A 13,038-nucleotide genomic window follows, 5' to 3' on the forward strand; every position below is an offset into this window, starting at 1 on the left:
CACAAAAAGAGAATTCAAAGTTTTTAAATTTATTGGTTAAAATTTTATTTGTGGAGTTTTTCTTCTTCTTCCAAACAATATTAGAGGCTGTTTGGCAGGTTTGTCCTTTATGAAAACGGACGTCAGTTGACCTTCGGGGATAAATAAAGTCGTCTGAATCTGAAACTTCAATCATATGTAGATTTGAGAGGCTGACCTGCACATTTTAACTTTTCGTTTTCCGTAATAGAATAAGAATCAAACATCAAACTTCTGAAACCCAAATTTGATTTTCAGGATTCTTAAGGAGCTTTTCTTTTTTGTGTCCAACAGTTGAACAGAGGAAAATATGAAGCCTGAACAAAAGTCACCTTTGACCCCGTGATGAAAGCGCGTCAGCTATGGCACGCCTGTCTAACATTCCCTTCAGTCTGTTACTTCCAGTGAATCGGGGGAAGTGGGCGGGGCCTAAATACAGCTGGCAAATATTTATTTACAAAATAAAATGCACATGTATTACATCTATAAATCTGAAAGGATTCTGAAGCGTAAAAAGATCCAAAATGTTTTTGTTGTTGATTCAGAAACAAAATCTTTATTCACTGGTCTTTTTTCCCAGAATCCCCTGGTCGGTAAGTAACCATAAAACGTCATCACACCCGATATCCTTTGACCTACGAGGCCACAGTGACCTTTGACCTCCTCTGATGGAGCACCCTCACTTCCCTTTCTCCCTCTCGTCTTTCTTCTTCTTTTTCTTCTTCTTCCTGTCGTGGTGTCGGTCTTCGGGAGATCGGGAATCCCTAACAAAAGAAAAGTAACATTTTGGTGCTTTCACAAAAAAGTCTGTTTTTCCAATAATCAATTCTGACCAATAAATCTGTTTTATAAATCCACTAAATACTGAGATCAAAGGAAAACACATGGACTGTATACTTTGAAGTCTTTACACTGGTTGCATTATTTTCATTTTTTCAGGTGAGGCATTAGATGCCTCTTTAGATTGTACGACACAGGAACCGTCTTTTCAAAAAGATCCAGGTTCAGGACCAAACACCAACCCCTCGCTGTTTCTCAACCAATCAGATTTGTAAGTTGAAAAATGATGCAGTTTGGACCTTAGACACTTCGAAGCATGTCACAGAATAAAAGACAAGAAAAGCTAGGATCGTGGATAGAGTCAGAAATCCAGACAGGACAGAGGTCAGACTCGAACCCACAACCGCTTCATTGTGGATTTCATCCTCTGTATCTGTTAATTATTAATTGGTTTTAAAGGCTTTATAAAAAATAAGGTTTCCCATTTGGATTGATTAAATGTCTAAGTGGTCGGATCTCTTTTTGTCCTCGTCCTTTCTCACCTGTCCTTCTTCTTCCTCTTCTTTTTGCTCTCTCTGTCTTGGCTTCGTTCCCGGCTGTGATGGCGTCTGCTGTGGGACTGACGAGACTCCGATGACCCAGAGCGCTTTTCATCCAGTCGGCGCCTGATGGACACAAAACATTAAGACCTCACTCTGATCTGATCCGTCAAATCAACAGCAGCAAAGAATCAGAAAGTGATTATTATTATCAGCAGGAGAACAGGGCTCAGAGTGTCTGCACCTGCTGGAGGCGGGCTCAGATCTTGCCGACTCCTCCTCGTGCTCCTCCTCTCTCCATTGTCTGGTGAGCTCTGCTGAGTGGACGTTTATCACTTCTCTGATCACCTGCAGGGAGATCACGAGGAACTCACATCACTAAATTTACACTATTTTACTTTTGTTTTACAAAGAACATACATTTGGTTGTTCGCTCATGGAGCTCACAGCAGGAGACCATCTCTTTAGGACGCGGTAAAGGAACAAGACAGAAGTGGTGGACGAAGCAACAGAGTCCACTTGAAGACACTATAAGAATATTTGTCTTGGAGGAGAACAGGAAACAGAACGCAGCAGGTTCATTACGTGCATGGAGAGGTGGCGTGCAGACACTATGGTCGTGCACTGAGCATGATATAAACATCACCACCCCCTCCCACTCGCTTCAGGTGAGTTCTCACTTCTGCTCACTCGGATTTCATGCAGTTAAAAACAGCAGGAGGCTGGAGGAGAGAAGTCTGAGAGAAATAAACCGGAAATGGCTCCCGACTTATTTTCTATTTTAAAAACTTTAAAAAGAGAATTCAGGATTTTTTTTAACCCACAATCTAACCAACTGTGGCAGCAGAAAACAAACAAGGTACATTTACTCTTATTTGAGTCTGGTGGTTTTGAAGATTGGGACAGATAGGTCTGGTTTAAAATAAAAAACCTGCACCCCATAAAGGGCAGAGATCTGAGCAGGAATCCTTCCTGTGATGTTGTTAAATAACAATCTGAGCCTGTCAGTGACAAAAACAGGCCCCTTTAATGGATTTACTGTGACCAGATACATAAACCATCAAAGGTTATTTTACCATTTGAAGAATAAAGAAATCTTCTGGAGCAGTTTGACCCGATATTCAATCAGCACCGAGGTTTAGAAACAACAGAATAACCTGTTGATCCCCTGGTGATTATTAAGTGTTTAAACCTGTTAAAACCTGGAGATGTGAAGAGCAGGTCAACAGGAAATGATATCCATTTAGAGTGATTGAGCTCACATTTGATCAATCTAGGCAGTGCATTGTGGGTAAAGAAGCAGCAGACGCTAGCTTGTACCTCGGTGTAGGACTTCTTAGTGATGTGGACGTTTTTGGCTCGGTAGGACTGACGCCGCCTCTTGTAGTCCCTCATCTCTGCCATGAGCTCAAGGTGAGTCTTCGGTTCGTTCTGTTCATCACCTTCACACAAACACTCATTGAACCGGAGTGTCAGGCTAAATCATCTTCTTCAAATCACCGCCTTTATTCATCCAAAGCTAAAAACAGATAATCATGAATCTTTGATTTTTTCGTCTACTATTCAAGGCTTACCCTTCTTCAGTTTGGACACCAAATCTACGTAGAGGTCATCGTTGCTGGACAAGGCAGCGTCCCTCTGTTGGCTGAAGACGCCGACCACATGATCGTACAGAGCCAATCGGTCGGCCACGGTGAGGTCACACAGCGCACGCTGATGGTTCTGAGGCACGTCGACAGGCTGGCCGGAGTACTGACCTGATAGAGGAGCAGGAAGGTTTTAATCTGCTTTACAGAAAGCTCAATTACACATCATCATGTCGTAAACACAACCCGCCATGTGTAACCCATCTTATCTGGAAGTTCCTGATCAGAAAGTGTGCAAATTCCCTGCTCCGCAATGCTGGCTTTCGCGAGATTGTCATTAAACGCACCTCGAGAACCATGACGTCATCGACATGCTTCGTTCAGAGTTGTGCTGCGATGCAAACAGGCAGTTTGTCGCTGTTTTTGTCAGGAATTTCCAGCAGTTGTGCGTCTATAAAACTGTAAGTTTGTTGTCGACATTTATGTAGGGTGTGACCTTTATGTTGTTGGCGTTTGCCACTCTTTTACATTTATGGTAACAAATCGTTATTTGTTATAATGTCAATCTAGCACGAGCTTTGATAACATGTGCTGTGTTCTTTGTAATAGGGAGACCTCTGCTGGACATTATGCTGTATTGTTTGGTCACATGTATGCCTGTGATTTTTCAGTTTACTGATCTATTTATGTTTGATTGTAAACAGCCTTTGATTGACAGTACATTTGTTTTCCTTGTTTATTTCCTTTAGAAAACAACTAATTAAGCTGCATTGAGATTTGTATCATTTTGGATTACAACTAAAGACGATTGAAGAAACTCCTGGATTGCTGCAGTCTTTCTAACAGAAGTTTAGGCCAGACTTGTATACCCCAGCATACTAACAACATATCACAGAAAAGATTTATATTTACTCCCCTTCACTGCATGGCTAAAATGTAATGAGCACCTCCTGGATGTTCCTTCCTGAAACATTTCCCACACATCGACAGAGAAACATTACACCCGACTCTTATGGGATCAATGGAAACAGTTTCAGGAAGGTCAGCTGTAAACGCGTCCAAAGTAAGTCTGCCAGTGATTTCTCTTCTGTTCAACAGAAAGCAGTTTGCTAAATGTTTTGGGTTTGTTTTTAGAATTTGTTGAGCAGTGAACTCCAGTAAGTGATTTTAATATTCGGACATCCATAAAAAAAAAAAAAAAAAAAAAAAAAAAAAAAACAACCTTTTATTCGCTTTCATCTACTTTGAAGTTAATCAATAAGTCTGGATGTAGCGACATTTTTCCCCCAAACGTAAAGGGAAAAAAAGAGTTTACTGTGTGTGTGTGTGTGTGTGTGTGTCAGCTCAGAACAATTGTCTTAAAGGATATGATGTTAAAGGATACTACACGTGATCAGGAAAGCCTGAACCAGAGCAGCAGCTCCTCTCTAATACTCACCCCTGTCGCTGCAAACAGAACACACAACACATGGATTACACATCAGCAAAACACAATCACATCATAAAATGTGACAATTCAACAACATTATGTTTTAAAATGACTGAAGCAGTATCTTTAACTGGTGGTTATATAGAGGGGGTACTTTAAGAACGTGTGTGTTGTGAACAAAAAGATGAATGATGAGTCTGTCGATCCTATAGTGACATCTAGTGTTCAGTCAGTGACACTGCACTGTAGGAGTATTTCATATTGAATTGAGAACATGTAGTGGGTGACTTTATGTTGAATAGAAATGTTAACGTCTGATCAGGATGGTCAGCATGAACGCGTCAGGAGAAAATGAACAGTTAGACTTGAAGCTCACCTTGCCAGAAGACTCCTTCCATCTTCATCAGCGGAGCAGATGATCTGGCCTGCAGGATCACCTGGTGCTGGGTGGATTTGTCTGCATGGAGGAGAAAAATAGACGAGCATAAAGACGTGTCAGCAGAGTGTTTTTTCAAACCAGAAAAACCTTTCACATCTGTAATCAAACACTAATGAATTAATTTACTTTTGCTTTGATAAGGAGGAGTTTAAGATCAGAAATGGCTGAACGGACGAGGCAGATAGTTGCTGTTTTATGTTTTTAAAATACAATATAATGTGCCATTGAACAATTTTGGATTCATAATGAGAGATGTAACTGTTCTTGAGCAGTACCGTAAATTCTGGACTATTGAGCACACCTGGATACAAGCCGCACCGGTTAAAAATAAATAAATGTATTTGTACATATAGAAGCCACACTTGATTATAAGCCGCAGGTGTCCACGTTGTAACAGAGCTATTTACACAGAAAGACGCGACACAAAAACATTGTTTTAACTTTTAATTAAATACGTAGGCTAACGGTAACATCCGCAAATACGAAGCCTAGTGGAAATCCTTTATCGAACAACACGGCTGTCTGTAACACGGCTGATGAAAAAGATTACAGTAATACATTTCACAGGAAAAAGTCCATCCATTCACTGCCTCAGAATGACTTCATTACTCACTTCCTCAGTCTCTGTTGTCGCTGTCAGTGTCATCTTAACGTGCAGCAGCTCTGTTAGCTTCTTTGACAGCCAGCTCGATCGCCGTTAACTTGAAAGCTGCATCATATGTATTTTTCCGTGTGTTTCCATGATGAGGGTGCGTGCATGAAGCACAAAATGACTGATATTAATATCCGATGTGATGAGGTCAAATGTTTTTGCGGCACAAGCTCATTGTCCCCCAAGAAAAATCCATAAATAAGCCGCATCGTTGTAAAAGCTGCAGTGTTCAAACTGTGACCAAAAAGTAGCGGATTATAGCCCAGAATTTACGGTATATTTTCTATCGTTTTCTTTAAAACAAGAATAATACCTGCCATCAGATCAAAAAACTGGTAAACATAATTTTTAAACATGATATCTTGATCCTTTATGAGCTCATCTTTGGAGCTCTGAAAGCTTTTAAAGCAACAATACGAGGGACTATCCCTCCCCCTCCCCCTGACAGACAACAAGCAGAGCGGTGGTGTTGTCAGGAGCCAACGAACAACGTCAACCGACAATGAAACTGTAATGCTGAAAACACTTCTATCTAATGTCTATTTAAATGTCATTGTGCACTCGGCCTTGATTAACTCACCTTGGATTTACAATACCAGTTATCAATAATGACTCACCCATCATAAAGCTTCTCACGCTGCTGTTTTCATAACACACCGAGGGGTCGACCATGTCCGCCTGCAACAGAGTGAAAAAAAAAGTTTATTGCTCTCTTCATGATCCAAGTACAGGTTTGAGTTTAAGTACTGATCACAAGGCGTCTTGCTCTGAAGGACTACTACTCTAGTTAATAACAGAGCTATGTACTGTATATTACCTGCTCTTCAGCTGTGTAGCCCATCTTTCTGAGGCGGCAGAAGGCTTTGTGTTTCTCCATGCTCCCGGTGGGGACTCTGTGGTCAGAGTCATATGGACACAGCTCCATTTCATCCTGACAAAACACAAGAAAGAAAAAAAAGCAAGATGTAAGCATAAAATAGTGCAAGTTAGTTATGTGAAACAACTTGGTCCTATGTAGACAGGCTGTCGTCGTCAAAGCGGACAGTTCGGGTTCGAATCCGGCTTCTTCCCTGCATGTTATTCCTCACTCTCTATCCACTGTCCGTTCTCTCAAAGTAAAGATAAAACCGCCCAAAAAATATTCATTTCGTGGAAATATTAAGACACCTTTACACGCGTGAGCTGACGTCACGAATGTCGAGCTTTAATAATGACCTCACGTACGTCAACGGTTCACTATTTCAAAACGTCAACCGTTACAGTTAGCTTTCTTTAAAATACCGTTAACCCTAAAGCTCGGTAATAAAAAGCTTTTAATAAATGAGCTTGTACATAAAAACACCCACAGTATAGTTATTAAACCAAAGGTTAATCTTTCTTTTGAGGAGATTTGTTAAATAAACGTTATATCATCAACCTACTTGTTTTGAGTCTTTGTGATCCAGCGACCATCCCAACGTTTCAAACACGTCGTTCAGCTGCTTTCTGCAGTTTTCCGTGAACTCTGTCAGCTCCTGCAGACGGTCCAGTCGCTCCTGGAGGGTTTGTGTTTGAAGGGAGTCACACATTTTCAAGTTATATGTCCAGGTTAGAAGAAAATTCACCCCGAAATCATCAGCGTTCCGTTTTAGCTGCACCGAGGTCAGCCATGTTCTGCGTGCGCGAGATTATGACGTAGGACTGAGCGTTAACCGGGAAAATAAAACAATGCATGCTGGTAGTTGAAGTCCATCAATTTAATGCAGTGTAACCATAGACTGTAAGTATAACGCAATGCAATACCATCAAATACAATCTAATAAATGAATGACAACAGTCAAATAAAATAGGCTAAAACATTTTGCAATTCAAAAATTGATTTGTTAAAGAAAACCACTGGGATTTTATTTTTGATTTCTATTGTAAAACGTGTTTTTTTTTTTGTCTTTTGGCAAATCAAGGTGGTCTTCTTTAAATTGTCATTTTATGTTACATTGTTAATTTTGTTCCTGTTAGATTTTTTTTTGTTTTTATCTGTTTTAACAGCGAGGTAAATAATGTTTTTAGACACTCAAGCATGTTATCATCATGTTTTTTTAAATACTTTGTTTCCATAAAAAATTGCATGTAATTTCTCCACACTCAGAACAAATTGAACAGTTGTGTGACGGATTTTTGTTTGTAGAGCACAGACAGGACGTGCACATGAAAATCAAATGATCAAATACACGTAAAATGCAAACCTTAAAAAACATAATGCACATACATACAAACAACGCCCCAAATGATAAAACGGACTGGTACACACCATAGAGGGTAAAAAGAAGGAGTGAAACTGAGAAACCAGTTCAGTAAACAAGCGTCATTCTCAGATCATGCGTCATAGGTGATTATAAAGGTTTGGGTTTGTCAGTTGGTCTACTTGGCTGGTTGATGTTTTCAGTTACGGTACGTACTTTAAACAGCTCCGTGACATGTTGTAAATACTAAGACATACAAGTAATTTTATCCATATCAAAATGTATTTTATGTGACACATAAGTAGTCTTGTCACGTTTTGTGAGTGTTGTTGAATTGTCATTTGTGGTTAAAATTGTTTTGTTTAGTAAAGTTTACCTGCTAAGTGTGCTAATTACAGTAGTAGCTAACTGTATGGTCTCGTGCACTTCCGTTTAAATTCCAACGGCTAATTTAAATATCGTCTGCGTTGGTTTCGGTGTATTGATTGTAATCTTGTTTTAATGTACAGGGATGGAGCTGTGCTGTACCATCATCACCAATCACATGTTGTGTTCGTCTGACAGGTATGTTTTGTATTTTCTGTTTGGGGAAATGCTGTAGTTTGTTCATTTTATCAGTGCTGTTAAGCATTTTACATTGAAGTCTTTTTCATATTAAATACTTAAAAATAGATTCATGGCAGTTATGTTAAAAAAAACAACAGATTGTCCGTTATTATGTTGAAGCAAAGTAAACATTTGTATGAGTGAACTTTTTGTAATTTAAATGTTTTTATTTTCTAACTTAAACTATCTATCTATCTATCTATCTATCTATCTATCTATCTATCTATCTATCTATCTAGTCACTCATGAATGTTTTTGCAAATGAAAAAGTTAGTCAAGAGAGAAACAAAACGATGCAGACACTGCTGTAAATGTTTTTTTTTCATGTCTTTGGTTTTCTGCTTTATTGTGAAAACAGGAAGTGACGTCTGCAGCGAAAGTGGAAGTAACTATCAGAAGCTCGTTGTTCGGAACTGTGGTTGGATTTGTGAAGACTCTGCTCCCTCAGATTCAAACCTGAAAATAAGAAACTGTAGGATTTCTGTGGACCGTAGACTAGAAGATGTGGACACAGAGGACAGGTAAGTCAAAAAAGTAAGAAGGGGGCGTCAATAAAATAAAGCTGTGTCGTCTAATCTGAAAGAAGGATCGATGCCGGATGAGATAAAATCAAAAGCTGGTTTATTGCAGGTTGATCAAAGGTAATGTAAAAATGCACTCAGTTGAGGTTTCTTTCCCGCTGTCCAACGCACAGGTCAGCAGTCACGAAGGAAGAACCTCGAACAAAGGAAAGGCACAATATTTATACATGAGTAGCTGACAACAATACTGTAAAGGTCATAAAGTCATACAGAGTGCAGGGTGCTGTGCAAAAGCAGAAGCGATATGACACATTACAATACTGTGATACAAGTCAAGTTTGAGTAAATGTTAGCAAAACCACTTCCACTCTGAATGAATCAGACAAAGTAGGAACAAATATCAGCATACTGTGCAACAGTAGGTACTGGAAGTATACAGCACGGAGAGTAGGGACTGTCTACTGTCAGATTGTGGAGGCACTTCATTGCACCTCATGATGCAGAATTAATGTTAGCTCTGCAGCCGCCATATTGGCTCTGGCTAGCTCCCTAATACATTTTAAATGAATAATTAAGATAAATAATAAACACCCATTTTACTACCATAAATTATTAGTACAGTTCCTAATTAGTTCTTTTTTGTTTCTCTTGTGCTCAGGACAATCATCCTCCACTGGCTCCAGACAGCAGATGGAGTTTTTCTTCAGTTGACATTTTGAGGCCTTTGTGTAAGTTTCTCTCTGTCTGATAAACAGTCTGTGTGTGATGTGGTCCAGCCAATCATTTTAACTTCCTGTGCATTTGAGGTCTTCTTTAAGCTGGGACAGGACACTTTGGTGAGAGAGGAGTAAGAATAGTTGGAGATAGTTAGGCGTCATTTCTTATAGTCGTTAGATCTGAATGATTGGACAGACCAATAACAAGCCTGCAACTGATGAAGAAACTATTTTATAAACATTGTCTTAAGAATAAATATGCATGAGGATTGTATATTTTATTTTACCTCTTCCTTTGTTCTACAGATCGTGAAGGAGGGTCTGTGAGGAGAAGTGAGGACAAATGGCGAGTTCAAGACAGTCCGCTTTAGATCTAATCAGAGAAAACAGACACCACCTTGTGAGAGAATTAAAGAATCTCGGGGTCTCAGTGATTGTGGAGAATTTAAACGACCATGGAGTTTTCGGTGATGAAGAGGTCAGTAAAATAAAGGCAGAGAGAGATGACTATCAAAAATCAAGAGCAATACTGGACTCAGTCATTAAGAAGGGGGAAGCAGCCTGCGAAAAACTCCTGAAGGTTATTGACACAATGCTTAGGAGGACCTCTGGGAGGATGTCTTCTCTCCCTGAGAGAACGACTGAAGCATTGAATGGGACTAAAGAGTTTGACCTGTACCACATAGTCAGCTGCTTTCCTTTCAAGGAGGACACAGAGATGGATCTAAACTACTGCCAAGGTATTTTGAAGCAGAACTGTGATTGATTTTAAATGATGTAAGATAATGAACCTAAATTTGTCTATATACAAATATGTGACTTTTGAAGCATCACTCATTTATTCACTCACCGTGTTTAATGTTTTTCAGGCCTGAGATCGGGCCACAGATACAAAGAAAAGTTGAAGTCAAAAGCACAAAAAAGTTCAAAGGAATTTTGGAGGAGAGACAAAGATCAGTTTGAAGTCCACATGCCCGATCTGTCATACAGTCCACTTGTATTAGACACACAAACAAGACTTTCTCCATCCAAAATAAAGAAAGTTAAGAAGCAAAAGAGCAAACTGAGTCGCCCTAAAAAGCTCAGGAAATACATCCCTGAGGACAGACCAGAAATCTCCCCCAGTGATCTGCTGAAAACATATAAAAACATCGTCCTTGTTGGGAAGCCTGGAATTGGAAAGACAGCACTCAGTCATGAAATGTTAAAACTATGGGCACAAAAAGACAGCGGGGAGCTTGATTACATGTTTTACTTTGACATGAGGGAGACATCACTCGTCAAAGATGGGATGAGCCTGGAGGAACTTCTTTTCAGCGCATACAGTGAACCAGATGAAGACAAAGAAGAAGTCTTTCAGGACATGAAGAAGTACTCTGACAACGTGACCGTTGTTTTTGATGGAATCACAGATCTCTCTTCCTCAGTGGTGAAGAGAATTGTAAAGAAGGACCTCCTTCCGAATGCCAAGGTCATCATAACCTGCAGACCAGATGACGAGAAAGACTTCTTTTCTGGAGACTTTCACAGAGTGGAAGTGAAAGGCTTCAGTGAGCAGACCATTAAAAAATACTTCTCTGCGATTCCTGGCATGGAACAAAAGGTTTGCAGCAACCTGGAGTTGTTAACTCTTTGTCATGTCCCGATGTACGCACTGATGGTGTCTGTCTGTTTGTTATCTGAGACTCCAGAAGACTCACCACAGCCAGGCAGTATGACTGAAATATACATCAACATTGTTCGTTTTTGTCTTCAAACAAGCAGCAACAAAAAGCCTAAAAATCTCAACACCTTAATCAAGGAGAAGAGGGCGGATCTACTGACTTTGGCTGAGGCTGCTTTTCATGCAAGTGAAGAAAAAACTGTGAGCTTGACCGACCTGCACTGTGAAGACAGCTGTGTCCTTTCCTTCCTGAAACCACTGAATATCAAAGTGGCTCCAACTGAGACCACAACAATATACGCTTTTCTGCATTACACAATGCAGGAGTTTTTTGCAGCAGTGTGGCTCTTGAAGAATCCAGATCAGATTAGGGAGGTTTTTCAGCAATGCCTCACAGAGGAGAGGAAGCACATGAAACATTTGCTCCCTTTCATGTGTCGATTGTTGACTAAGAAGAGGCCAAGTTTGATGGAGCATCTGATTCCAGCTCAGGAGTTAAAAAACACATCTAACTGGTTCTTTAAGGAAATGATGAGCACATTTTTACCTGACCAGTGTATGGATGACGAGGCTCATACTGAAGACACTGGGCTTGATGTGGGCATCCTGTTCTTATGCCAATGCTTGTTTGAGTCTCAGTGTCCTGACGCGTGCACCAGCTTTCTGGAAACACTGGATTACCAACTTGACCTGAGCGATGAGAGTTTGGATTCCTATCTTTGCGTTGCTGTGGCCTACGTGGTCGCTCAGTCAAAGGAGAAAATACAGCTGAACCTTGAAGATGTTTGTGTATCAGAAGAAGGAATGAGACATCTATATGGATGCCTTAACAATGTCCAGTGGTATGTGTTAAACATGTCATATTGATGCTCAGTGTACAGCATGTCTTATAAAGCAGATTGAATAACAGAATGAGCCCCTGATCGTATCAAGTAGAAATGTTTGTAGGAATAAAAAAGTGTGTTTTCCTCTGTTACTTTATAGTGAGGATCTGATCTCTGATTCTTTCTTTCACAGTTGTGACCCTCTGCCCAAACAGCTGTTGAAAATTGTTCTTTTCAGTGAAGGAAAGAAGATTGACCTCAGCTTATTCGGCCTTGATGGAAATCAGTTGCACCTTCCAGTTCAGGGTAAAAAGCAGCTGTTTGAAATTGCAGCGTATGTCCTACAGAATAATCCCATGAAGATAAATGTCTGCCTTCACTGGGACAATAGAGAATCTACTGCCTGCCCAGATCTGTGTGGGTCCCTCCTGGAGGCTTTGCTGGACGGCAGGTCACTCAGGTGTGGAGCTTTCTTTCCTTTTTTCTTTAAACCATCATACATACAACAATTGTCTTTATAATAAAATCCATTTTTGTGTTACAAAGAAAAGGATAAAATAATCTAACTCAAACTGTAGTGAGAAAATGGAGCCTGTGTCATAATGAAGACCTTGTTCTTCCTTTTAATCCTTTCATTGATCATTTAATTTGTTTACAGAAGCAAAACCAAATCTGTTTTTTTTTAAAGACGACTTGAAGACTGAAGCCTCCTTAAGGCCCCTGTGTCCACCTTGTGTTTTTTCAGATAGAAAAGCATTTGCTGATCGCTCGGGAACTCTTTGATGAAGCTCTTGTGAGGATTAAAGCGTTGCACTTGCGTCTTGTCTCTGTGACAAAACTCTCTTCTTTTTTTTTTTTAAAGTTTTGTTTTCGGCCTTTTTGCCTTTATTGATAGAGGGAGGACAGTGGATAGAGTCGGAAAGGGGGAGAGACATGCGGGAAATGGGCCACAGGCTGGACGCAAACCCGGGCCGCCCGCGCGCGAGGACTGAGCCTCAATACGTGGGATCGCGCGCACTGCCGCTGCGCCACCGGCGACCCCACAA

The 13,038-nt window shown here is 40.3% G+C and overlaps 2 protein-coding genes across 4 annotated transcripts in view; one reads left to right on the top strand and one right to left on the bottom strand.

The window, feature by feature from the left end:
• Positions 1–65: 65 nt before the first annotated feature.
• snrnp48 (small nuclear ribonucleoprotein 48 (U11/U12)) lies at positions 66–7,130 on the bottom strand. Its single transcript, XM_079342852.1, has 9 exons — positions 6,865–7,130; positions 6,261–6,374; positions 6,061–6,121; positions 4,729–4,809; positions 2,912–3,094; positions 2,658–2,779; positions 1,582–1,685; positions 1,341–1,463; positions 66–782 (listed from the first exon to the last, which is right to left on the bottom strand). Exons 1-9 carry the CDS (start codon positions 7,009–7,011, stop codon positions 698–700), a joined length of 1,020 nt encoding a protein of 339 aa, XP_079198978.1. The 5' UTR covers positions 7,012–7,130; the 3' UTR covers positions 66–697.
• A 464-nt stretch (positions 7,131–7,594) lies between these two features.
• The window catches only part of LOC306824719 (uncharacterized protein), a 111,213-nt gene continuing 105,769 nt past the window's right edge, over positions 7,595–13,038 (top strand). The window contains exons 1-7 of one of the 3 annotated variants that reach the window (XM_079344990.1): positions 7,595–7,870; positions 8,172–8,226; positions 8,627–8,802; positions 9,448–9,517; positions 9,812–10,245; positions 10,375–12,010; positions 12,186–12,452. In XM_079344990.1, coding sequence (XP_079201116.1) covers positions 9,849–10,245; positions 10,375–12,010; positions 12,186–12,452 — 2,300 coding nt within the window. In that variant the 5' untranslated portion in view covers positions 7,595–7,870; positions 8,172–8,226; positions 8,627–8,802; positions 9,448–9,517; positions 9,812–9,848. The remainder of the gene's footprint in view (positions 7,871–8,171; positions 8,227–8,626; positions 8,803–9,447; positions 9,518–9,811; positions 10,246–10,374; positions 12,011–12,185; positions 12,453–13,038) is intronic. The other 2 variants (XM_079344991.1, XM_079344992.1) reach the window with 2 other exon arrangements.

The sequence above is a fragment of the Symphodus melops genome, assembly GCF_947650265.1.
Source record: "Symphodus melops genome assembly, chromosome: 5".
Lineage (NCBI taxonomy): Eukaryota > Metazoa > Chordata > Actinopteri > Labriformes > Labridae > Symphodus > Symphodus melops.